Below are 26,605 nucleotides of genomic sequence, written 5' to 3' on the forward strand. Positions count from 1 at the left end.
AGTTCTTGGAAGGGGTTGGGGGAAATCTCTTAGCACGAAAGATATAGGAAGTACACACTGTGGCTGCCCTTCACTGGATCCTTACAAAACAACGAGGAATTAGTTGTAAGTTTAAAGCAGAGAGTCCCTGGTTAAGGCAAGCACTGACCAACAGGAAAAGAGTAAAGAGAGTGGGCATTCAATTCCACAATTTCCATTCTACAAATATTCAGCAAACACCTACCCTATGCAAAGCACCATGCTAGGCATTGCAGGGAGGGGGGGAAAGTCTAGTAAAAAAAGAATTTCAAGATAATTAGGTGTGTGTGTGTGTGTGATTAAAAAAAAAAAAGCATGAACAGAAAGTAATCCTATTGGTGAGAAAAGGAAGAAAGAGTGGCAAGACCCGTGTGTGTTTTTTTCTCTTCATACTTGAAGAGGATGATATTAAAAATATAAGAGTGTAAATAAAAATGGAAAAGGAAATCACGGCAACGGGAAGAGAAAGAACAGTTTGAGCAGCTGAGAAAAGGTTAATGATTAGTTTGAAAACTTCACCAACTTGTTTAAAATCAGAGCAATGTAAGGTTTTTAATTCTCCTTTCACTAAAAATAGAACTATGAGAGAAATGAGATATTAATGAGAACATCCTGGCTCTACGGATTAAACACAGGCAGACACAGGTCATCAGTCCCCCGAGGCCCAGCCGTGACCGTGACCCACCCAGACAATGCCAGCTTCCACGGGAGCAGGGAGCCCACCTAAGCAGCCTGGGAAACCAGCACAGCTTGAAAAGTCTGTGCTGCAGAAAGATGTGAGACACCCAGGCCACTGACTTCTAAAAACAAAATTTCAATAGGGAAGAGACAGTGAGGGAAATGCCAACCCTCCTATCCTCAAAGCCCAGACAGCAAATCCTTCTGAATAATGAGCTTTACGATTTCAAAGTACTCCCATAAAAGTGCTCCCCATAAAAGACCCTCCCTCTTAAGTAAGAGGTGAAGACCGGCACCTCCCCACCACTTCTGAAGAAGTGGGGACTTAATTCCCACACAGGAGCGAACAGCTGTCCTGAATTCCTCCCAGCTGAGCTGAGGCTGCCAGTGCTGGGGTCTGTGCTGCCCACTCCAGGTGCAAAGACAGCCCTGATGCTCTGCCCTCCTAGGGGCTTGCCAAGGGCGGGCAGGTGAGCTGGAGAAGGGGAGCGGTTAACCGGGCTTCTCTGCCAGCTTGAACCCTAGAGTTCCACCTGCCCTGCCCTGCCCTGCCCTGCCCTGCCCTCCAGCCCAGTTTTCTTCTCTTCCCCAGCCTCTCTCAGGGAAGCCAGCTACAGGACCAGACCAATGGGAGGAGGAGAAGGAAGCAGCGCATCTCTCCACTTACTGATGGGGAGCACTATGATGGGGATGTTTTTGGGACGCTTGCTCTCCTTGTCGATGAATTCCCCGGTGACCGTTTTCTCTCTCTCTGTCACACGACAGTTGTATTTCCCGCTGTCTTCCTGGCGGAGGTGGTAGATCTTCAGCACAAAGACACTGTCGCTCTCCTTGGCCACTTTTAGCTGTCCCCTGGCCTCCCGATGGGCGAATTCACTGTTGAGGATGGGCACAGCGTTGGGCCCCATGCTGGCGATGAGCGAGCTGTTGAAGGCCCAGGAGACGGCGAAGTACCGGTCGGGGATGCTCTGAGCCTCCAGGATGCATCTGAACTCCACCGGCTCCCCCATCGTGTACAGCCGCTTCTCCGTTTCCAGCCGCACGGTGAACTCCTTGTCTGAAACAACCACAGAAGCATGCACTCTTGGTGACGAGGACCCCGGCTCCCCAGAGTGCCTCAGCCCAGTCCCACCACCGTGCCTTCTTTCCAGTGACAACTATAGGGATGCACCAGCGCACTTGACCTGAGGGACAAAAACCCAGCTCCCACCCAGGCGGTCTGAGACACCCTTGAACACCACAGAGGAAACTCAAGGCAGCCAGGCCCAGACGGTCTCAAGGGCCTGCCGTCCAGGTCAAGACCGATGGACTCTGCCTGCAGCATATACTGCCCTAGATTTGACCCCCAAAAGTCAATAAGGAAGTCCGCATATCACCTACATGGCAGCGCACAGAAGTCTAGCCTTGAGGTCTATACCCAGAACTCCTCTAGGCAACATGCCTACATGTATTTTCAGCAGGTACAGCAGGACTTACCCCACCGGGATGTGTGAGACAGAAGTAGACAGTCTGACCCCCTAGGTGCTGGGTGCTGACCCCCCAATGCTAATAAACTGAAAAATTACTATACTGAAGTACATTCTTCACCCCCGTGTGAATATTGGAAATAAGACACAGATAAGACCAACCCTAACAAAATCACATAGGAAAAATGAAAACTAATGCTTTTCACTGGTCACCCCCGACAAACCTGAAGGTGTAGTCAAAAGTACCTGTTCGCAGGGAAAGCCAGAACACCTCTGAAATGGCCAACGAAGCCACACCCCCTCCAAAGAGCTGGTGCGTAAAGCGGCAGGAGGGGCCATCAATGAAGAGCGCATCCCCCTGACGTGTCCCGGAGCCCCCACCCCACACCGTGCAATGGAGCATGGTGACCATCACTCCCGAGGGACAGTTCTCTTGTCTCACAGGCACCCGTGGTGGGAGGGTAAGACAGAGGAGTCAAGTGCTGGAGAGAACACTCTGCTCTAGCAAACAGCACCAAAGAACCCTGGGTAGGGGCAGCTGCAGCTGTGACCACTGCCCAGGTCCCTCCTCCTTCCAGCTCTGTCCATCTAAGGAGGACACTGAGAGGGAGTCACTTCGAAGGGATGCCTGAACCCCCTGTAGGCTCCAACCAAGATAACCTGCCCTCCCCCAGCATGGCCGAGCCTCTCCCACTGTCTCACGCCCCTGCCCCATGTGAGCCCCCATCCCGTGCACTCTGCATGCAAATGAAAATCCTATTTCCCCGAGGAAACACGGGCATCACGAGAGCCCTGCTCCCCCATTCCTCCTCTCCAGCCCCAGCCTGGCTTCGTCCCGGGCTCTCCATCTCCTCCCCTCCCACCAGGGCCGTGTCTTGCCCCAAACACCTATTTTTTCCCCCGTGAATTAACTTTATTCCCCAAACCATTGGGCACAAACTGCTCAACAACTCCAAGGGCTCCCCCAATATGACAGCTGCAACCTCAGCTTCCCTTTCCCAGAGACCAATCCTAAGACACATGGGTTGACAGAGGCAGGTTTTTCTGTCACCCTCTGTGGAGACGGGCGCACCTACGAGGGACTGTGCCCACGTGGTCTGCCAGACACTGGCTCTCTGGTCAACCAAAGCACAATAATTTGTCTCAACACCAATGATAAAAAAGCACCCATTTCACAGAAATGCCACTGAAGACATGCACACAGGGCCCTGGACCGCAGACCTTTCCATTGCCTGGGCTGGCTGCTCCGGCTTTCTTCGGGCAGCCAAAGACTCTCACCTCGTGCAGCGCCCCTCCCCCCACCCCGCCAGTGCAGTCCTTAGGGTCCCCAGCTGCAGATGCGAGCTTCCCAGCACCCCAGCCTCCTTTCTGCGTAGCCATCTGCCCTCGCTTAGACCCAGGCAATTAAACCTCCAGAAACTGATCTGCACTTTTCCAATACCCCCTCCCGCCCCAGTTCACTGAAATTGTCTTCTGGCCCTTTCCCCACATTTCGCTGACCTGGCAGATACACCAATGACCCCCCGCCCTCTGCCCCCATCACAACCAAAGGCTTTTCTCCAGCGGGTCTCAGCCTCCAGACCCGCCCCTGCTGACGACTTCCCTTCTGCTTCTCCTCTTGCCTGACCACTTGGTTTCCCTCTCTCAGGGGGACCTGCTCCCCTGACCACTTTGTCCTGCGGCTCTTCTCCTGGGCCCACATCCCTCCCAAGTTCAAATCTAACTGAGCTGTGTCCGATGACGTGCTGGGTGTTTCACATACTGAGCAACGCAAGTCTGCTCGCGGGAAGGGCCCCTTGGCTATCATTTACAGCAAAAAAAAAGAGAGAGAGAGAGAGAGAAAAAAGAAGAAGACAGCCGGCACTGCCACTCGCAGGGAAGCAGAGACCCTCGAGCGGACTTTGCGTCTCCTCCTGACAGGTCACGGACTCACCCTGAGTCCCAGCCCAAGCGCCCAGACAACTCCCCCTTCCATAGTCCCCCCCCACCCCCGTTCTTTTGCCTCCAGCACCCACTCACTGCCTCCCTTCCAGGCCACTGGCACTCACCGACCCTGGTCTTATTGGCTCTTCCTCACCTGGCCTCTGGAATCAGATCCAACCTGTTTCACCAGCCTCTAGGTGGCCTCCACGTTTTACTTTTAAACCCAGACTTGACTGGGTCACTCCCTGATTGAAACTCTCCATCCCTCTGCCCCCAGGTGTCTGCAGCAGCGGCTTTCAAACTTCACTTGTAAGGGGACTGACTGCCTTATTTTTGTAATATCATGACATCTGCAATTGATTAAAAAACAAACCAAAACAGGCTGTCCAGGCATAAAGCATGGTTTGCTGACCTCTCTTTTACTCTAATAATGGCCCGTTACCTTTGAGTTTCTCATTCTAGAACACCTTTGGTGTCCAGCATTGCTAAGTCTTCATTTAATTTACTCTATTTTTATTCTCCCAACATGCCCTCATCTTATCTACATATTAAAATAATTTACTTTGAACTTAGAATTGCCTCTATGAGTACAATGTGCTTACTTCCAACTAACACCCCACAACCAACACACACACCCACAACAGTAACAGTAAATGATATCAGGTGAGGTCACAACCATCCGAACACTTGGCTGCGGCTGAAGGACCTTCCGCGCACACTCGTGTGGCTGTTGGCAGGAGGCCCCAGGTCCTCAGCTGGAGGCCTGATTTTCCTGAGGACATGTCAGCTGACCTCCTCCAGAGAAGCACTCGAGCACATACCAGGAGTGGACGTGTGAGTGTGGATTCTACAGTGCCTGGTCCAGGGCACCTGGGCTCCTGGGGAGGGGGCGGAGCTGACCAGAGTCCTGTGCGGGGAGACTGGGGTTTTCGGCTGTGTGGAGAGAGCAGAGGAGCAGCCACCAGGACCCTGTGCTAAGTCCCTCTCCTGCACAGCAGAGGCCATCTTTCTTGAGCCGGGGCTTCCTTTCTTCATACAAAATCTTTTGCGCCCAGTATAGAAAGCACTAGGCTGAATCAAAGGGGGATCGAACCATGGGTGCCCCATTCCCTCCCCCAGCACCCCTGCAGGCACATATGCACACAAACGCACACGCACACCCACGTGCAACCTCTCAGACCTCTAAGGGGTTTCTAAGGTTCCAGGAAGAACAGCTTGAAGACTTAGTCCACAGAGTCAAGGCCAAGGTCCATAGTATAGTGCACGGGGCTTCCGGCTACCTTTCCTTTCTCCTCTCATCCCTCACAACCAGGACTTCACTCCTCCCTGCTGGCCAACAAGTCCAACAGCCTCACGCTTCTCCACCTGCTCCCTCGTCAGGCCTCCAGACTCGGCTCCAGTCGCCAAGCGTGGTGGATTTCCTGGGTGTGCCTTAACAACTGCCCTGGCCGGGGAACTTGCTGCTGTGGGAGCACGTCACAGTCCCCCAGCCCTGGCGTGGCACTCAGCACACCCTACGGAGCCGCCGGCTTTGCCGTGCGTTACCTCCCCGAGTGCAGCGACCAGTGCGAATCCCCAGACCAGCGTCTTTGGATCCCCAGTGCTGCCGCCCCACCTCCAGTGCTGCGGGGACGCCGGAGGTGTTTGCTGGAATGCACCGTGAGCAGGCCACACCGCGGCTGCAAGCTCTGAGCCAGAACAGCACAGGCACCCGGAGTGAAGTCATCAACTTCTATTCCATCGAGTTTTTCCTTGGCTGGCTTAGTCTGGATACATTTGCTGGGCAAATTTAAAAACTAATTCCAAATTGGTAAGATTAAAATAAAGGAGATTAGCTGATGCAATCTAATTTAAAAGCATTAAGACTCAAAATCTGGGCCAGACTTTTGAAGCTCATATTAAAACCATCCAAGAAGGGAAAAGATAAATATGAAATAAAGTGCCTTCTATGGATTTCTTAGTATTGGAAGATCCAGAAGCTTCTAAGAGCTCACGTCCTACAGAGTGGAGAAGGTGCTCCCTACTCAGGAGCCCAACCCTTCTCACAAAAGCCCTCACACCCACTTGATGTCCAGAGAATCACAGCTGCCCTATTGCCCGCAGAGCTCTGCTCGACAAAAGAGAGACCGTGCGAACTCACCTGGGAAGTGCACTGGAGACCCGGCTTCCCAGGCCCCAGCCCCGCAGCCTGCTGCTCCCACAGACCACACTCCACTCACCGGAGGTCAGCGGAACACAATGAAAGGCTCTCTGGGCCACTCATGACACCTCATTAATGGCACAATGACCACCCTCAACCAAAGCCAGGTGACCCCAGGCCAATGAGAGCCTGCCGACGGGCCAGCAGCTCCAATGGGGAGCTCGGGAGGACATGAGTACAGTGTGACGGGGTGAGGGGATAAAGAGTAATACAAAAAGCAGGGGGATCTCAGCTCGCAGTGCAGCCATCACCCGAACCCTTGGGCAATTCCATTCTAGGTCTTTCCCTTGAGAAGACACAGACGGTAGCACCCAGTGCTCTTGGGCCTGGCCTGGCAACACACCCTGTGACTCCTCCCGGGGCCCTGCCATCAGGCCCCCGTGCAGCATCTCCCCACCACTGACTTCCCTCCCAGAACTTCTGAAGAACTGGGAGTACACGACAAAGCATCTGGGAAACCCAGAACGCCACCAACAAAATAATATAAAAAATAACCACTTACACCCAAGTTTCTCTAGCTCAGGATGTCATGCCTATGCTGGATGGTTCCTAATCGCAAATGTTTTGGAAACAGGATTGCTACCTGAGGCAGGTGAAGCCCTCAGAGTGGGCAGGCTAATGGGAGCCCAGTCAGAAGACACAGTTTCTGTGACATCTCCCAAAGTTTAAAACGAACTTGTAGTTCAAGAAAGGGTAAGGCCACAGACTTCGTGCAGGCTGAAGAGCCCCCTGCTATCACCAGGGCAGCCCAGGCAGCCCCTCCCTGAGACTCGCTTGCAGGCAGGTCTCAGGATCCCTGGGGTCGATACCTCCCTCAGCTTCCTCTGGTCCTCAGGCCGGACCGCCTCCAACTGCCCGTGAACACCTAGCGTACTTTCAGAGGTCACTAAAGAAGGCGGCTGCACACCCTCCCCATGTCTGACAATCCTCGCCACCAGGTGGAGAAGGAGGACAAGAGAGACTGACCTGTGGGCTGGACGGTGACCACGGTTCCCTCAGAACGCTTTCGGGTCATGGCGTACCACGAGCCGTCGGGATCCTGGATCCACTCGGCGGCCTCGCAGTAGAACTCGCCCTGGTCGGAAGGCTGCAGGTGGAAGACGGTGAGGCGGAAGGTGCTGCTCCCCAGCTTGTCCAGCCGCACCTCCCCCAGGCTCTGCCGCTGGGCATACTCGCTGCTGGAGTGAAGCATGAAATCTCGGCTCAGGGCAATGACCTCCACGGGCTTCTCACTGCCTCTCTGCCGGAGCCAGGCCACAGACAGGTGGCTGTGCTGGAATGTCTCAGTGGCCACCTCGCACGTGAGCTCCAGAGGGTCCTGCTCCACTCTGTGCAGGGTCTGGGGCATGGCGGTGGCCTGCAGGGAGTCCGGGATCACTGCAACACAGACACACACACAGTCACAACCAGTCAGGGGACAAACCGGAGGCTGTCCTGCTGTGGGCGCCTCATGAGAAGGTGGGTTCTTTGCCAAAGGCAGTAATGCTGGGAAAAACAGAGGGCAGCAGGAAAGGAGGAAGACCAAATATGATGGGACGGGCTCTGTAAAAGAAGCCACAGGCACGAGTCTGCAGAAGCCGAGCAGGGCTGCAGAGGACAGGACGCTGCGGACATCACTCATCCCCGGTGCTGCCTGGAGTCGGAGCCGACTCAACGACAGGTAACTACAGCGCTCCCACCCCACGCAGCCTTCCACCATCACTGCGAGGCCACGGTGACCCCTGATGGCACAGAAACAGCCGTTTCCTGTATGGATTTGGATTGCAAGTGTTGGGCAATTACTCTTACCTGCCTGGTTATTTTATTAACACTCACACAAAAGGTGGGTTGTATTTCATTGTACAAAATAAGTGAACTCCCTGAAAATTCTTTGTAAAAGCACTTTCTTTTAGGTGAAACTGGGTTTTATTGCTCATTCTGGTATTGCTTCAAGATACTTGAAATTGGCTTCTGAAAGATCTTCAAATGGAAATCATTCCTGGAACTTGGGGACTTTTATATTTCTATACAACCTCATCTTTTCCTCCCTTCCAGCCACCTCCCCACATCCCCTCCCCACTGACTTCAGCAATGCAGTGCACTGGGAGGCTATTTAAAAAAAACAACACAAAATATTTGTGGGGGAAGGGATATAAGGGGGATAAGTGGTAATGGGAAAAAAGGGCACGATAAAAATAAACAAGTACAGCCCTGGCTGGTGTAGCTCAGTGGACTGAGCACAGGCCTGCAAAGCAAAGGGTCGCCGGTTTCAATTCCCACTCAGGGCACGTGCCTGGGTTGTGGGCCAGGTCCCTGGTGAGGGACACATGAAAGGCAACCACACATTTACGTTTCTCTCCCTCTCTTTCTCCCTCCCTTCCCTTCTCTCTACAAATAAATAAATGAAATACTAAAAAATATAAATAAGTACATAACAAATACATACATACATACATACATTAATTAATTTGGTAGTGAGAAGCATCATCATCCTTGATTTTTTAAGAGGTTCAATTCCTGCATCATTCACGTGCCAAGGTCGTCTACGCCAGAAGGAAACCACAATATGGGGATGACTCGGGCAAGTGAAGAGTCCCCTATGGTCCCTTGGTCAGAATTTTCACCTGGGGACTCGACACCCCCCCCCGACTGATGAGGACACCCCAATCCCAGCTAGTGTGTGTTTTCTCGCTACACCCATCTCAGGTTGGGTGCAGGCCTCCCGTTGGGGTTCAGACTTGCCATAGAAAGGAGAAGTCCCCGAGGAAGCTGGAGGCGGAGGGAGCGGGCGGTGGCAGTGTTCGCCAACGGGAAGGGTCACCGAGTCCAGTTTTACCATCACAATTAAGCCTAGACCTTATGCCCTGGGCAGCAAAAGAGAACAGCCCGATAGTGTTGCCTTTCCCACTGAGATCCCTCCATCGCTCAGGGATCATGGGCCAGCCGGGCACATGCCTCCCTCATGGGCCGGGACCTCCGGACGCCCAGTTTGGACAAGGGACGGCTGTGTTCGCTTCCTGATTGGGCAACACCCGGGCATCTCAAAGCCCATCCAAAGGCCCATTTCCGAGACGTTCCGCCTCTCTTCCTGCTGGTGCCACACACTTCGTCATCCCTGTCACTTCTTCAGATCGTCAACCGCAGACATCCTTGCCCTACATTTTCATATCCCCTTTCACCAGCTAGAGGGCCGGCGAACCTTCTCTGAAATACACAACATCTGCTTTAGAGCTCTTCAAGCTCCAGCCACAACCTTCTATTCCTGTGTACAAAGGGACACAAATTTGATTCATTTACGTTACTGGCTAATCTCTAAAATACGTGGGGAGGTTTGGGTTTTTTTTTTAAGTTAATTAAAGTTGTCCTCTAAAAGAAGTAACTCAGTGTTATGGACTGAATGTTTATATCCCCCGCATATTCACAAGTTGAAACCCAATCCCCAGGTGATGAGTATTTGGAGAGGAGGCCTGTGGGAAGTGAACAGGTCAGGAGGGTGCAGCCCCCCATGCATGGACAAGTGCCCTTACACAGGGGCCTCAGAGAGCTCCCTCCCTCCCTGTCCACCACGTGAGGACACGGTGAGAAGTGGGCAGCCCGCAGCCAGGAAGAGGGGTCCCACCAGAGCTGACCGGGCCGGCGCCCAGCATCTAAACCGTGTGAAGTGAGTGCCTGTTGTCTGAGCCGCTCAGGCCAGGACAGCCTGACTGACGGCGACGCCCAGGCAGGACACCGATGCACGGCAATGGCCATCTCCTTACCCACGAGGCTCATCTTGGCGCTGTAGCTCCCGAAGTACTGCTCGTCGGTGTTGGGCGTGTAGCACTCGTACTCCCCCGCGTCCCGGGCCTGCAGGTCGGTGATGTGCAGCAAGGCCGAGTTCCCCTGCACTCGCTCCACGTAGATCTTCCCGCTGCGCACGCGCTGCGTGTAGATGGCGTAAGGGAAAGAGGAGTCCACGGTGCTGACGATCTGGACCTCGCGCTCGGGGGCCGAGGGCAGGTAGATGGACCACTGGAAATTCTGCTCCGAAGGCCCCTGGAAGCCACTCACGTTGCACCAGATGGTGACGTGGGAGCCCTCCGTGCGGTACAAGGGTCCTTCCTGCACGGCGACGTGACGCTGAGCTGCCACCGCCCCTGGGGGGACACATGCACACAAAGGCTCAGTCACCACTCAGACCAAAACGCAAAGCGGGCGGCAGCCTTCAAAGGGCTCGCTATTTGTGGGACAGGACAGTCACATAAACAGCTTACCAGCCCTTTCTGAGGTGTCCTGTGATCTGCAAATGTCCATTAAAACATTCCGTGTAAAGCACTGTCCCTAACTGGCACACACGGGACTCTGACTGCGCAAGCACGTGGTTCTGCTGCCCATTCGGCAGCTGACCCCTGGGAATGTCATTTAGCTCCTCTCTTTGTCATTAATGTGGCATGTTAGAACTACTTACTAATGCTGTTTATAAGGGGTTTTACTAAAATGGGCAGGAAAAGTTGAATCCTTGCCACAAATTCAGATAGAAATGAACAAAGGCAAGCTTCTTGCAATCTGGCTGAAATGAAACGCTCCTTTCTTGGGCAGAGGGCTGGTATGAGGGATGGGGCCCTCTCTTTGGTGCCGTCCCCTTTATTCTCCGAAGTGGAGACTCCTGGCACACCCTGTGGAGGAGCGGTCCTTACCTCCTCTGCCCACCGTGAATGGGACAGAGCGGAGCTCCCGCGGGTGCTGCAGCCCAGAGGCCCCCACAGACCTTGGAGGGAACTGAGTGCACAGGTGGGCGACAAGAAAGTAAGGCTGCCCTTGAGATCACAGCTCTGGTTCGCCCACCGGCCCCGCCTTCTAGCCAGGAAATGCTTCCCCAGGGTGGCCTCTGCTTGCCTTACCCATGTTCCTCTGAACTCGGTCTCCTGGCAGACTGGGGGCGGGGAGACATGTGGGTTTCATTTCCCATTCCCTCCCAGCACAACTCTGATTCTGCCTGAGCCCCTGAGAAGGTGGGAGGGGACAGCCTGTTGGCCTCGCCCTGGGCAGCAGCGTTGCTGGGAACTGGAACTGGCTGTGTCCTCCTGGACAGGTTGCTTTCCCCTCGGGACCTCAGTCTCCTCATCTCTAAAGTGATTTCGAAGAAGGCACTGCAGCAGACCAGCATGTGTGCCAATGCCGGCTTTGTCCCTTATTAGCTGTGACCTTGGATAGGTCACTTCACCTCCCTGAGCCTCAGTTTCCTCATCTGAAAGATGTGGATACTAATGTGTGCCTCAGAGTTACAGAAGACGCTGAGTAAGACACAGTCCATAAAGCCCCCAGCACAGGGCCTAGCCCATAACCATCCTGAATGAAGAGCCGAGACCCCTTCTGGCTGGAACACTCTGTACCTCAGGACCCAAAGAGCACAGGATTTGGCCAGGGGCCTCTTGACAATGACACCCTCCCTGGGCCACCCATGGCTGCAGCCCACTCCCCTCCCAAATGGAACTGCAGCCCGCAGCCGCCTGGGTGCAAACCTTGCTGACTTGGATCCGGCCGCCCCAGTCCAGTGGGCTCAGCTCTGAGCCCCACCCCCACCCCCCCCACCCCCGTGCTCAAAGCACGCTGATCTAATACGCAAAATCCCCGACTTTCAAACAGACTCTACAAGGAACGGTTTGTGGCTTGTAAACTCTTACATGCACAGAACCTCGTCTCCCAGACAAAACCTTCCACGGAGCCTCATCTCAGCTTCAGCAGTAGAAGCAGGGAAACTGCAAAAGTGGGGTTGAGGGGGACGACACATCAGCAGATCAAAGTGGCGTGTGGACTTACCTGACACATTCTGCTACAGCCTTCATTTCTCTAATGAAAGTCATCGAGAAGGTAGCTCATTAGTTACTTTCAGCGAGCTAAACTTTGCTGTGTAACATTTAGACTGTGTACTCCTCCCATGATAATTTAAAAAACTCATATAGTGACATTTGAACAAATGTTTGCAGTACTCCAGAACCGCAGAAACTCTGAAAACAATGTAACCACATCGATACCATTCAGGTCTCCATGCCTCCCAGGGCTCTACGCCTGAGCAGCCACAGCCCCTGCCCACCTGCTGCTAAGAAGGCTGGAGGAAGGCCAGGCCAGCCAGCGCCGCCCTTTATGGAACTACTTCCCAACCTTGGGCCCAGCCTGCAATGTCCTGGGGAGCTTTAGAACGTAACTCTGCCTGGACCCACCCGATGTGGCTGCCTGGCGTGAGCCTGGGTGTTCGAATTTTTAACAATTCTAACACCTAGCAGGGTCAAGGCCGCTGCCTTTCAGTGTCTGTGCCTGCCCAGTGCCAGCTGGGTGCCCAAATTAAAGAACCTATGATAACGTAAGGCTCTCGGTAGCTTTAAGCTCCTCCCTTCTGCAAGGACTCTCCACTGATTTGGATCAGGAAAGTTTCTTTCTCTTCTAGTGGAGGGGCAGAAGAAAGCAGCCAGGCCCCTCAGACGCCGGCTATCGTGATGTGGAACACCCAGACAGCTCACCCAGACTGCACTCTATTTGCAGAGCTTACAAAAGCACTTGATCGCTGGACGGGCACGCTGCCCCCCTGAAAGGTAAACAGTGTTAAGTGGCCTGAATGAGCCAGGGGGCATCAGGGTCAAAACAACTTGTCCAAGCCGGAAGCCAGTTATACACAGCCCTGACAAATAAATAAATACTGGATTGTACTTTAACCACACACGTTCAGCTGCACCGGCTTCTCAAATATCTCCTTAAGTTCCTTCCCTGGAAATAATGCCCGTCTTAGGAAGTGGACCTTGTGACAGAGATAAAAATGAACTTTTTCTTCTCAGCAGCTCGATGCCCCTTCCACACCCCACCCCGCCCATTCGCTTCTCCTGGCACTGCCCCTGCTGGGCAGCTCTCATCCTCCTGGCCCTGCCGCCTTCCCATGGCCCAGCTCCTGGCCTGGCCGTGGCGTCCTCCGACCCCGTGACCACGGCCCTCCGCCCCACGCGCCTCTCCCACCTGCCTGCTCAACCTCGGATAGAAGGCTCCTCTGGGCTGGGATCACCGTTTTTTTAAATAATAATTTTTACTTTTGACATGCTTGTACTGTTTGAATTACTTTGCAGTAAACGAAGATCACTTATGTAATTCAAAAAGATCAAAGTTATATATGTAACTGTATGGAAAGGGCTAGACACAAAAGGCAGAAGAAGCGTGGAAGATAAAAACAGGAACAAAAAACAAGGGCAACAAATAAAAAATAGTAATGAATACGGTATATATTAATCCAACTATATCAGTATCACTTGGTCCACGGTCTAAAGCACAGGAGGCACACACAAGGCCCACGATTCAGCCCTCCCCCTTGTTCTGTCCAGCCTGGCACCTTGTTTCTACCCAGCGGCAGTGCCGAGCTCTCGCTTAACTGTTAAAGAGTAGTTACATTTATACAGTCCTAAAATTACATTCGGCCCTTTGAAGGCAACCGTGAGGCTGGTGTGGCCCCCAGTGAAAATGAGTTTGACATCCCTGGAATGCATCGATTAAAAGACAGATATTCGGCCCTGGATGGTGTAGCCCAGTTGGATTGAGTGCGGGCCTGTGAATCAAAGTGTCACTGGTTCGATTCCCAGTCAGGGCACATGCCTGGGTTGCAGGCCAGGTCCTCAGTAGAGGGTGCAGAAGAGGCAACCACACATTGATGTTTCACTTCCCCTCTTTCTCCCTTCCCTCCCCTCTCTTTAAAAATAAATAAAATCTTAAAAAAAAAAAAAAAGACAGATATTGTCAGAGTGGAGCAAACAACCCAACCCAACTATATCTTGTCTACCAGAAACTTTAAATGTAAAGACACATATAGATGAAAAAGAAATGGATGATGAAAAATATCCCACGGTAACATTAATCAAAAGAGAGCAGGAGTAGCTAAATTAATTTCAGACAGAGCAGACTTCAAAGTAAGGAGACTTACCGGGCTGAGGAAGGACGTCATATAATGAATATAATGATAAAGGAGCCAATTCTCCCAAAAGAAAGACATAACAATTCTCAGTGTGTACGCACCTCACAAAGCAAACCGCATGCATGACCCAAAACCAGACAGAAGTGCAGGGAGAAACGGGTGACTCCGCTCTCACAGTTGGCGACTTCAACACCCCTCTATCAGAAATGGACAGGTCCATCAGGCAGAACTCAGGGAGGACACAGTGGGACTCAGCAGCTCCATCAGTCAAGAGGACACAATACAGACCTGCAGACTACCTCATCCAACGGCAACGGAATGTACATTCTTCTTAAGGCCACATGGAAACTCACCCAGACAGACCTCAGTCTGGGCTGTAAAACACGCCTTAACAGATTTAAAAGATCAAAAATCATGCAATGTCCAGACCAAAATGGAACTGAACTAGAATGAACTATAGATTCACCTGGAAAATCCCCAAATACTTGGAGGTTAAACAACACTTCTAAAAAACACGTGGGTCACAGAAGAAATCTCAATAGAAATTTTAAAATATTGTGAACTAGATGAAAACTATAATACAAGATATCAAAAGTTGTTATATGCGGGGAAACCAGTGCTTAGAAGGAAAATGACAGCATTGAATGTGTATATTAGAAGATCGCAAATCAATATTCTGAAGTTCCACCTTAGGAAGCTAAAAATGAAGACCAAATTAAATCCAAAGCAAGCAGAATAAATAATAAGAATCAGAGCAGAAATCAATGAAATTGAATATAGGAAATCAATAGAGAAAACCAGGAGCACCAAAATCTGGTTCTGTGAAAAGATCAATAAAATCAATAAACTCTATGGTGGCTAACTAAGAAAAAAGAGAAAGGATGCCAGTCACAAATATAAAAAATAAAGGGGAGCAAATCAGTACAGATGACATGGAAATTAAGAGGATAATGAAGGAATGAATAGCTCTGTGACCACAAAGTTGATAACTGAGATAAAAAAGGATCAATTTCTTGAAAGACACAATCTGCAAAAACTTACACAAAGAGATGATCTGATTAAACCTATATCTATTAAAGAAACTGAATCAATAATAACCTTCCAAATCAGAAATCACCAGGCCCACATGGGGTCACTGGTGAATTCTACTAAATATATAAGTTAGAAATTATACCAGTATTCTACATTCTCTTTCAGAGGATAGAAGCAGAGGGAATAGTTCCTCCCAACTCATTCTACAAGGCCAGCATTCCCATACCACCAAAACCAGACAAAGGCATTACAAGAAAAGAATACTAGAGACCAATATCTTTCATGAACATAGATGCAAAAACCCTCAACAAAACCTTGCCAAATCTAATCCAAAAAGCATAAAAAGAATTATATTCCATAACCAAATGGGATTTATCCCAGGTAGGCAAGGCTGGTTCAACATTCAAAAATCAGTTCATGTAATCCATCGCATCAACAGACTAAGAAAGAAAAATCACACGACGCTATCAAAAGATGTAGAAAAAGCATTTGACAAAGTTCAGCATTCATTCATGACGAAAACTCTCAGTAAACTAGGAATAAAGAGAAACTTTCTCAACTTGATAAAGACTATCTACCAAAAAAAAATAAACAAAACCCCCTACAGCTGACATATTTAATGGTAAGAAACTCAAAGCTTTTCCACCGAGATCAGGTACAATGCAAGGGTTTCCCCTCTCACCATTCCTTTTCGACATCATCCTACAAGTCTTTGCTGACAAGTAAGGCAAGAAAAGGAAATAAAAGATACACAGATCGGAAAGGAAGACACAAAGCTGTCTTTGTTTGCAGATGACATGATCGCCTATGTAAAAAATCTGAAATAACTGACAAAAAAAAAAACCCTCTTGGAGCTAATAAGGGATTATAGCAAGATTGCAGGATAAAGGTTAATATACCAAAGTCAATTGATTTCCTATATACCAACAATGAACAAATGGAATTTAAAATTGAAAACACAGTACCTTTTACATTGGCGCCCTTAAAAAAGAAATGGTTAGGTGTAACTCTAACCATTGTACGCCTGCATGATGAAAACCAGCAAAATCGAATGGGAACTAAATCAATGAAGGGACAGTCCATGTTCCTGGATAAGAAGACTGAATATTATCAAGATGTCAGTTCTGCCCAACTCAATATATAGATTCAATATCATCCCAATCAAAATCCCAGCAAGTTATTTTATGGATATCTACAAGCGGACTCAGGAGTTTACGGAGAGAGGCACGGGACCCAGAATAAGCAACACGGTATTAAAGGAGGGACAAAGTTGGAAGGCTGAAGCTACCCGACTTCAAGACTTCCAATGTAGCAGAGACCATCCTTTCAACAAATGGTGTTCACAAAACAAGACATGCACGTATAAAAAAAGAATCCAGACACAGACCTTATACAGTTCATAAAAATTAACTCAAAATAAATCACAGACCTAAAGGTAATATGCAAAACTATAAAACTCCTAGAAGAAAACGTAGGAAAAAACCCAAACGACCTTGGGCATGGTAATGACTCTTTAGACCCAATACCAAAGTCACAATCTATGAAAGAAATAATTGATAAGCTGGACTTTATTAAAATTAAAAACTTGAGGCCCTGGCCAGGTGGCCCAGTTGGTTAAAGCATTGTCCCAACACGCCGAGTTTGCACGTCCAATCCCTGGTCAAGCACAGACAAGAATCAACCAATGAGTGCATAAACAAATGGAACAACAGATCGTTGTTTCTCTCTCTCTAAAAAAAAAAATCAATAAATAAAGGTAAAAACTTCTGCTTGGCAAAAGATGATATCATGAGAATTAGCAGACAAGCCACAGACGGGAAGAAAATATTTGTAAAAGGCACATCTGATAAAGGACTGTTGTCCAAATATACAACGAACCCTTAAAACTCAACAGTAGGGGGAAAAAAACCTGATTTAAAACATGGGGCAAAGTCTTCAATAGATACCTCACCAAAGTAGATACACAGATGGCGAGTAAGCATATGGAAAGATGTTCTCCATCAGACGTCATCAGGGGAATGGAAATCACAACAACGAGACGCCACTACACGCCTAGCAGAACGGCCCAGCTCCAGAACCCGACAACAGGAAATGCTGGGAGGATGCGGAGCGAGAGGAGCTCTCACTCCTCGCTGGTGGGAGTAAGAACGGTGCGGACGCTCTGGGAGACGGTTTCACAGTATCCTTCAAAACTAAATATATTCTTCCCATACAACCCAGCAAGTGTGCTCCTTGGTATTTACCCAAAGAAACTGAAATCTGTCCACACAAAACCTGCACGTGGACACTTACAGCAACTCGGTTAGTATTTGCCAGAACTTGGAAGCATCAAGATGCCCTTCAGTAGGTGAACAGATAAGTAAACTGTAGTCCATCTATTTCAGATCGTGGCATAATATTCCGCACCAGAAAGAAATGAGCTATCAAGCCATGAAAAGACGTGGAGGGAACTTAAGTGCATATCACTAAGTGACAGAAGCCAATCGGAAAAGGCCACACACTGCATGAGTCCAGCTGCGTGACCCTCTGGAAAAGGCAAAAACGCCGGCGACCCCCATGGTTGCAGGGGTCGAGGAGATGAACAGGCAGACTACAGAGGGTTTTGGGGCAGTGAAGATCCTCTCTATGATATATGAGGGATACATATCATTATACATTTTCCCCAACCTGTAGAATGTATAAGTACATCAAGAGTGAACCCTAAGGGAAGCTATGAACTTTGGGTGATTATGACGGTGTCATCGTATGTTCAATCTTTGAAGAAAAAAAAAGTACCACCCAGTGAGTGATGGTGACGATGGGGAAGCTGTGCGTGCGTGGGGCTGGTGGCATATGGAAAATCTCTGCACCTTCCTCTCCACTTCACAGAGCGGTTTCTCCAATCGAGATTTTTTAAAGACTTTTTTGGAGCAGTTCTAGGTTTATAATAAAATTAAGACAGATTTACTGTTGTTTTAGGCCTTAACTTTTCAGAAATTTGTTTTTGCTGATATATGACTGATAACGATACCTGTGGGTCCCAAGATTAAATTAAAAATTGCATTACATTACATGTGTGTTCTTCTAGAAAAAGGTCCATACATTTCAAAAGATTCTCAAAGAGATTCAAGGCAAAAAAAAAAAAAAGACTAAGAATCATTGCTTTAGACACTAAGTGGTCCGTGGGAACAGCCAAGTCCCCGGGGACATAAACAAACTCATGATATCACTTAACTTGCTTTTCAAGATACTGCTCGTCCAAGCCTGCATCCCCTTTTCCTTCGTGCGAAGTCCCAGACCAACCTGGCTAGGGGCGTGATCCAGGAGTTAGGGAGCGGGGAGGGGTGGCTGCACCTGTGGAAGCAGCTTCTCATGCATTTTGGGGAACATGCCTGGGCTCAGGGACCCACATCTCTTAGCACTGAATCCAGTTTCTATGTTCCAGGTGTGTGACAGAGCGAGTCACCGTGTCACTGGGAGCCACCACTTCGCCGTTCCACATCCACTCTGCCAGCTGTGGCCTTTGCAGCCACCCAAGCTCAGTCAGCACCCAGTTGTTACAAATCCTGTGAGGGACTCGAGTGTATTTTTTCACCTGTAAAATGGGAATAATGTAATGCACCGTAACAATCTCACAGGTAACCCTAGAGATCAAATAATACCACAAAAGTCACTAAATGAGTATTTTTAAATTTCACCTTATTTCTACCAATGTGAGACAGCTACCCCAAATAGGAAAAATCTTCGTAAGTATGAAAGCATTAAAAAGAACATTAATATTCAAATTTCAGTTAAAAATGCAAAACTGCGTCTGCAGTAAAATTTTATGTTAAAAAAAAATGCCATACCTGGAAAATCCGCAAACTGACCATGAATGAAACTGGCACAAATCGCTGAGTGCCGAGAGTGTGGGTGGCCCCCCGCCCTTCCTTTTCCCCATGTTCCCGTGTGTTAAAAACGAGCAGGTAGGAGCTATTGCGAAATGAGGAGTGATGAAGATGATCATCCCGTGGGTGTGCCTTGCGCCGCCTGAACTGCTCTGCGGGCACTGTCTCCCTTTGTCCTCACAGCAACCCAATGGGCCAACTTCATTACGGCCGCAACACCCACAAGGAAACGCCCTCCAAGGCAAAGTCACTTTCTCCAGGACCAAGAACTCGGCTCAGTCTGCTCAGGCTGCGGCTCCTACTGAACGTGGTCAACGATGGTCAGAGATACGTGGCGATAAACCACCAACCAAGTTTTCTTGCCGACCTGGTCGTGTACACTGTGACAGGGAGCCTGAGGGCGTCAGGGCAAAGCGACCAACAGACCAGGCAACCAAGTGCTTCACTGGATGTAAAGGCTCCCCAGAGAGCAGTGCGGAAGCCACCCCAGTGACAAGGTCTGGGAATTCCTGCTTTTTAGCCTTCGGACAAGGGAGGACAAGAAGTGGCGTGGGCTCAAAGAAGCTTTCTGGACCAGGGGACAGAGGAGACAGATGCAAAGCATGGCCCTGACCAGCAACAACAGCCAGCACGTGCTTCCAAGGGCTTCAAGTGGATGGAATTTAATGCTCACAGCAACCCTACGAGGCCTGTCCTCTCTGGGGGACTTCTCATCACAGCTGCAGAACCAGTGGTAAGGAGCGGGCTGCCAATGAAGCCGGGTGGCAGGTGCCGGCACCATGAGAAGCACCTTAACAGGGCAGGCCCCTAGATCAATGTCACGGCCCTCCAGGGGCAGCCCAACCAAGGTCCACACATGGGAGAGCCACAGAGCCAGGACAGCTCGCAGCTCAGCTCCCCAAGGCCACGGGCACCAGAGCATGCTTCTGGATCCTTGTTTCCATTAAAAACACCCCTCAAAACAGCAATTGACTCCCACGTGGTAAGTGCGATGCCACAATCCAGCAGCAGACATGAAGGACGGAGATAATGCTAGAATCTTCTCCCTCCCTGACCTCTCACAGCTCAGGCAAGTCGCTGGGAGGCCTTGGCTGGTTACTTGACCTCTCTGTGCCTCAGCGTCCTCATCACAAAGTGATGTAATCTTCATAGTGTTGTTGAAGGAGAGAATGAGTCACTACGTTTAATACCTGGCTCATAATAAGTGCTCCGGAAGCACGAAGCCACCAACCACGGTAACGCAGTGGTGTGAATACCAGCTCTAGCTGGGGACCTGACGTCTCCCACACGCCATGTATTCTCCAACCATGGCAGTACAACGTCTCCTGTTCCACAGGCTCTTCTGCAACGCGACCGCACCATCAAGAGGCCGAGTTTATTCCCTTCCCTTTGAATCGGGGTTGGTTGTGACACTGTGTGACCTTCAAGGCTAGGTCATAAAAAGTAATTCGGCTTCCACGCTACGACCTGGTGCCCTGTGCCGTCGTGTCCTGAGGCTGCCATGCTGCGAGGGACCCGAGGCTTGTGGAGAGCCTGGCAGAGCTCAGAATCAACAGCCAGCGCCAGCCGCCAGCCCTGTGTGTGAACGGGCCCTCACGCAGCTCCTGGCCGCAGCTGCGAGCCGCCTCTCAGCCCGGGACAGTTCCCAACCGAGGCCCCGACACTGCAGAGTGGAGAGGCCATCCCTGCTGTGCCCACAGGAGCTCCTGACCTACAGACTCCTTGAGCATAATAAAATGACTGTTTTAAGCCAAATTTTGGAGTAATTTGTTACATAGCAAAGACAACTAGGACATACACTATACTTTCAAGCAATGTATTTTGTTCATTTATCGATTTTTTTTTAAAGAGAGAGAAAGAGAAACATTGATTTGTTGTTCTACGTATTCATGCATTAATTGGTTGCTTCTTGTATGTGCCCTGGCCAGGGATTGAACCTGCAACCTTGGTGTATTGGGACGATGCTCTAACCCACTGAGCTACCTGGCCAGGGCCTCAACCAATGTATTTTGAGCACCTATTATATGAAGGGTACCAGGACAGAACCTGTGAGGGAAGAATACATAAGACATAGTTTTATCCTGAGCTGACAATCCCAAAGGAAATACACATGACTAATTATCACTCTACAACAGCGTGTAAGGGCAGTGAGGGGCGAAGTGCAAAATTCAAACCGTTCAGAAGGAGAAAGCAGGTCCAAAAAGGCTTCACAAAAGCAGTGACGTATGAGTTGGGCCTTGCTGGTCCAGGATTAGCACAGAGTTTGCCAAGGTCTTCTGTCACAGGACTGGAGGGCACGCAGGGCCCCCAGGGAACTGGGGACAGGGGAAGTGGAGAAAGAGGCGAGCTCAGAGTGAGGACACGGGTCAGATTCATGTTTCTGAATCATCACCCTGGGGCAGGAGGAGGGCAGAGCAGAGGGCAAGACTGGACGCTGGAAGCAAGAAGCAGGAAGACCAAATTCACAGTCAGGTGAGATAAGAGGAGAGCCCTGGCCTGGTTTCAAGTTCAAGAACAAAAATGTAACTTATTCATTCTTCCACTCAAATCCCTGGCAGTACTTAAAATAGAGCTGGTCTAAAGACAATGATTAATAATTGTTAAATTATTGATGTCACTTCTAAAAAAGTGTGACCACCAGCTGCAGAACCAGCCGAGCGGACTGCGAAGTCCTGACTCACTTCTTCCCGAACAGACTTTGATCTTGGGGACATCTGCTCAGCTGAGTCACTGGGCTGCCTCACTGTGCTCTGCCTGGACCTTCACTATGGAGCCCCTGGGCTGGGTCCCTCCCGCCCAGCGGCTGCCTAATCCACTCCCCACTAAGTGTTGAAGCTGCCACCTGCCACCTGGAGGACTACTAAACTATGCCCTCAAAAATATTTAAACTTTCTAGTGTTCAATCAATTAGAATATTCATTTACAAGTTTTAATTAAAATTTTACAAGCCTTCAGTCTCTTCTGACCACCACCAACCCTAACCCTACCCACCCCTCATTTCCCCGCAGAGAGGCCTGCTGTGACTCAGGGCCGTGATGCTCCAGGCTTTTAAAAAGATACATTTACATACAGCTGTATACATGTGTAACCACTGAAAATTTACAGTATTGTTCTGCCTACTTTTGCATAAACATTATCATTCCAAACATGTTCCTTGGCTTTCCTCTTCAATATTTTTGAGAAGAAATAGAATTCTAGTGCTTTCCTTTTATACAGCTTTATAGTATTCTATCATAGGGTTACACTGCATTTTATTCATTCCCAGAATGTGGGTGTTTAGGTTATTTCTAACTTGTCTGCCATAACTGAGAAGTCCTTCTCTTTCCACCTGCCTCCTACCTCTTGTCCTCTCCTCACCTGAAACCACACACCCTCCAGCTGCCCTTGCCTGGGCATTTAAACCACAGGGGAGCTAGGAGGTCTGTCCCTGGCTCTTGATCCCAAGACCTCCTGAGGACCAGGACCAGCCGAAAGGCCACACCTCCCCTGCTCTTCAATCTCAGCCCCTCCTCTGCTGTCACTCACCTCTTGCCACCACCCTCCGCTCCTCACCCAGAAGAGGCAGGGATGATGTCCCAGAGTCACACCCACCCCCTCACGTTCCTTGCCCGTTCCAAAGATGGCAAGGAAGCAGCATCCGGAAGGAAAGGAAGCCAGAGGGAGCCCCGCAGCCTGCCCCGACCCACCGCTACCATAACAGGCCCCTTTCCCAACTCCGCCAGGCTTCAAGGAGGCAAATCCAATGGAAAATGCTTCCAAAGGACTCTGAGTGCCAACATCTGCCTCCTGCTTGCTGGAGGGAAAAAAAATTAAAGGATGCGATCAGTTGACCTGCCTATCAATGCTCTCCCTGTAATCACCCTAGGTCTGCTGACCACTGCTCCCTTCCGCCCCGTTTCAAAGAGGACGGAAATGGGCTCCGTGACAGGCAGTCTCTCTTTACCACGAGGGCAGCCCCCACGGCCAAGCCCGGTGGCCTGGGAACCGCAAGCTTCGAGCGAGTTCTCGTGAAGGGGCCATTGCTCAGAACCAGCCAGTGCCTGTTCTGTCTCACAAGCACGCGTTCCATAACAGTCGCTGCTCCGACTATTTTAGGCTGCGTGCCTGCACCTAGGACGCCCCAGTTTCTCCAGATTCTCGGTCTGGTTGAGAGGTCTCGCTACCAGATTTCACAACCACCTTCTGACTGGCCGCCTCCACCCTGGCCTCAGGAGGAGCCGAATAACCCCTCTGCCGCCGCCCCCAGCGCACTCAGTCTGTCCTTCCCCCGGGAAGCTGGGCCCCCAGCGCACTCAGTCTGTCCTTCCCCCGGAAGCTGGGACCCCAGCGCACTCAGTCTGTCCTTCCCCCGGGAAGCTGGGCCCCCAGCGCACTCAGTCTGTCCTTCCCCCGGAAGCTGGGACCCCAGCGCACTCAGTCTGTCCTTCCCCCGGGAAGCTGGGCCCCCAGCGCACTCAGTCTGTCCTTCCCCCGGGAAGCTGGGCCCCCAGCGCACTCAGTCTGTCCTTCCCCCGGGAAGCTGGGCCCCCAGCGCACTCAGTCTGTCCTTCCCCCGGAAGCTGGGCCCCCAGCGCACTCAGTCTGTCCTTCCCACGGAAGCTGGCAGCATTCCTCCTGTGTCCCTCTCGGGGCTCGCACGGTCTCAGGAAGAGGACACTAAGCCCAGGTCCTTCCTAGAAAATGCCGGGAGGCTCCTTCAGGCAGCGTCAGGATGTCCACTCGCTGGGGCTGCCGGGGATGCAATAGACCATGAGGGGCTTGTCGGGGGCATCGGGAATGAGACCTGGATATGAACCAGTCTCAGGAAGCTCGTGGCAGGTCAGTCTGGCTGCCCTGCCTCTTGACGCCCAGGCCATGGAGACGCAGGGCTAGGAAATGGGGCTGCCTCGCTGCCGAGGTGTGCAGGTCTTCCATGGGGGGGTCTTCAGAGGGACCTCAGAGCAGCTTCCATTCCACCTCGCCCCCTGAGGAAGCACTCCTGGTGCAAACATGAAGGCTCCTCTTCTCCCAACCCCACCGGGGCCGCACTGGCCAGAGCCTTCTGCCCTGTGTTCCCTTAGCCTCTGAGGCCACTGTGACTCTCTCGGGGGTGGAATCACTAGACAATGGGCAACTGTGTTACCATCTGCAAACCCTGAGCAGAGCTCAGTGCTTGGATGTATTAGATGCTTCAGTAAGTGCTACCTACTGGTGAGAAGCGAATGAGCCAGTAAGTCCAGCAGGAAAGTGGCTCCAAGTATCCACTTCTTTAAGGTCAAAGAAAGCCCTGAACACGCGCATTGGGTCCTGGAGGTCCCCAGCCAGCTTCCTGTGGGAAACAGCGGGTGTCTGCGGGGGCTGGGCTGGCTGGGTAGACACTGAGAGAAGCAGCTGGGCTGTTGGAGAGATGGCCGTCTTCCATGACCACGACGGTCTCCACACACATGTGGGCCAATCTCCTGCATGTCAGCTAGAAAATCACTAAGCTGAGCCCCACCAACCAGCTCCCCTCCCATCCTTGGGGATCAGCTTCCTGTACTTGACCAGCTTCTATGCTCCAAAACCTCAGCTCACATGTGCCTACGGTCAACTCCCCGCAATGGCTCTCGGTGCAAATTCCCCAGACAGCACCCTCAATGGCCCCGCCACTCCTTTCTAACCAGGCCTCCACCGCTGTGGGGACAGGACCCCCAGGCAGGTCCAGCCAGACTTGAGCAGGTGGGCGTCTGGACTGCACACCTGGCATTCAAGCACTCTGGGCAGCAGGGGCCATGGTGGGAGGGGCCGCTCCCCACTTCAAGTGTGGGTGGCGGGCACCCTGAAATATATCTAGCACACTAATAGGGCACCAATGTCTACACTCCCGTAAACACTAATAGTCAAGTGCACCGACTGCTTCTAGGGGCTGTCCCAAGCACCTGTTACTTATCCACAGCCATCTCTCCTGTCTCAGCACTCACTCTCACTGTTGGTGGTTCAGCCTCTTGCACCAGCCCTTGGGTTGCACAGTTTTCCAATTTGACCCGAGGAATGTGCCCTGAGCGTGACTGTGAACAGGCAGCGGGCAGAGGGGGCACAGACACGGAGAACAGAACTGTAGGGTGGAGACGAATTCTGTAGCGCCCTAGAGAAGGGATGGGGGAGGAGGGCGGAACCCAGCACTGGAAGATGGGCGGGCTGTGCAGGCGGACAGCACAGGCACCTTGCACAGGCGGAAGGGTGAGCAGCACGCCGAGCAGAGTCAGGGGTGTTCTAGGAGCCGGGAGAGGCCCGCCCACCAAGAGGCTCGGAGACATGACATGAATCATAGCACTTCCCCATGTGGCAAAATATTATACAGCTGTTAAAAATCAGAGGAAAATATTATGAATACCAAAAAAGGTTGAAAGCGCATTACTAGGCTAAAGAAGAAAAGGGCTACAAGAGGGTTTTAAATTATTTTTGTAAAGACAAACAAACACACCAACTCTACAGCCACACCACCCTGAACGCGCCCGATCTGGTCTGATCTCAGAAGTGAAGCAGGGTCGGGCCTGGTCAGCACTTGGAAGGGAGAAAAACACCCCACACCTCTATATGTGCATGAGAAAGTACTAGGCTCATAGTATACATAGGAAAATGCTAAAGAACCACAAGGTAGTAAGTGGCTGGTTTTGTTCGTACTTTGTGTCTCTGCATGGATTCTCCTGTGATGAGGACAAAGGGTCAAAAGTCATTTCTCAGACCACCTTCCCTTTCACCCCTCTAAAAAGAAGTCAGAGAAGAGTGAACATTTTTGTACCTATAAATCTGAGGTTATGGAAGTGGGGGGGGTGTGTGGCCAAGGGGTCTGTGGTGGGTGGGGAGGGGGTTAATGAGACAGGGAGGGCTCAGGGCTCGAGAGAGAAAAGGAAGGCCCAGCCTGCGGGGCCAGTCTGGCCAGGCATGCTGGTGGCAGGGGCCATGTGACTTGGTCAGTGAGCCGCCCTGAGCGTGAGCTGGGTCCTGCTCACAGGCCTGGTGGAACAGGTTGGGCCTCTTTTTTTTTTAATGCTGTTTAGTCGCTTTCCTAATACCCTCATTTTCTGAGTTATTAAACTTTCAATTCCACGTCTATCCCTCCCGAGCCCTCTGCACAGCACTGACAGGTGCCGGGAGCCCTGATGACAACCGTCCTCCCAGGGCACGGGAAAGGCACCTGAGCGACAGATGGCTGGGGCGACCCTGAGAAGGCAGTTCAGACATCAACATGCAGACTGTCACTGACTTACACAAGGCCAAGGACATGGCACGGGCACGGGGCTGTGTATAAATCCCTGCCGAGGGCGAGGGCGAGGGTGGGCCACGCACCCAAGGCCCTGGAGAACCCTTGGGGAGCAGAGATTTCAGGGTCTGGGTTCTAGACATTTGCCAAACGGCCCACAGAGCAGGAAGGGTTCAACAGCCTCGGCCTCCTGGTGGCAACCCAGCCCCTATGCAGTGGGGACTCCCCAGGCACACCCCCTAATGAGAACCCAGACAGGAAGCCCTCTGAAAGGAGATACCGGATAGGAGGTAA

At 51.1% G+C, this 26,605-nt stretch overlaps 1 protein-coding gene across 5 annotated transcripts in view; it reads right to left on the minus strand.

Moving 5' to 3' along the window:
- Window positions 1-26,605, minus strand: part of IGSF3 (immunoglobulin superfamily member 3) — a 93,074-nt gene that overhangs the window by 32,201 nt on the left and 34,268 nt on the right. For all 5 annotated transcript variants that reach the window (XR_011650712.1, XM_053915535.1, XM_053915536.1 and 2 more), the window contains exons 3-5: window positions 10,023-10,400; window positions 7,252-7,662; window positions 1,364-1,753 (exon numbers count right to left, since the gene is read on the minus strand). Coding sequence is in view for 4 of the 5 variants with exons in the window: in XM_053915535.1 (XP_053771510.1) it covers window positions 1,364-1,753; window positions 7,252-7,662; window positions 10,023-10,400 (1,179 nt within the window). In the remaining variant the exon portion in view is untranslated. The remainder of the gene's footprint in view (window positions 1-1,363; window positions 1,754-7,251; window positions 7,663-10,022; window positions 10,401-26,605) is intronic.

This window comes from Desmodus rotundus, chromosome 12 (genome assembly GCF_022682495.2).
Source record: "Desmodus rotundus isolate HL8 chromosome 12, HLdesRot8A.1, whole genome shotgun sequence".
Taxonomy (NCBI): domain Eukaryota; kingdom Metazoa; phylum Chordata; class Mammalia; order Chiroptera; family Phyllostomidae; genus Desmodus; species Desmodus rotundus.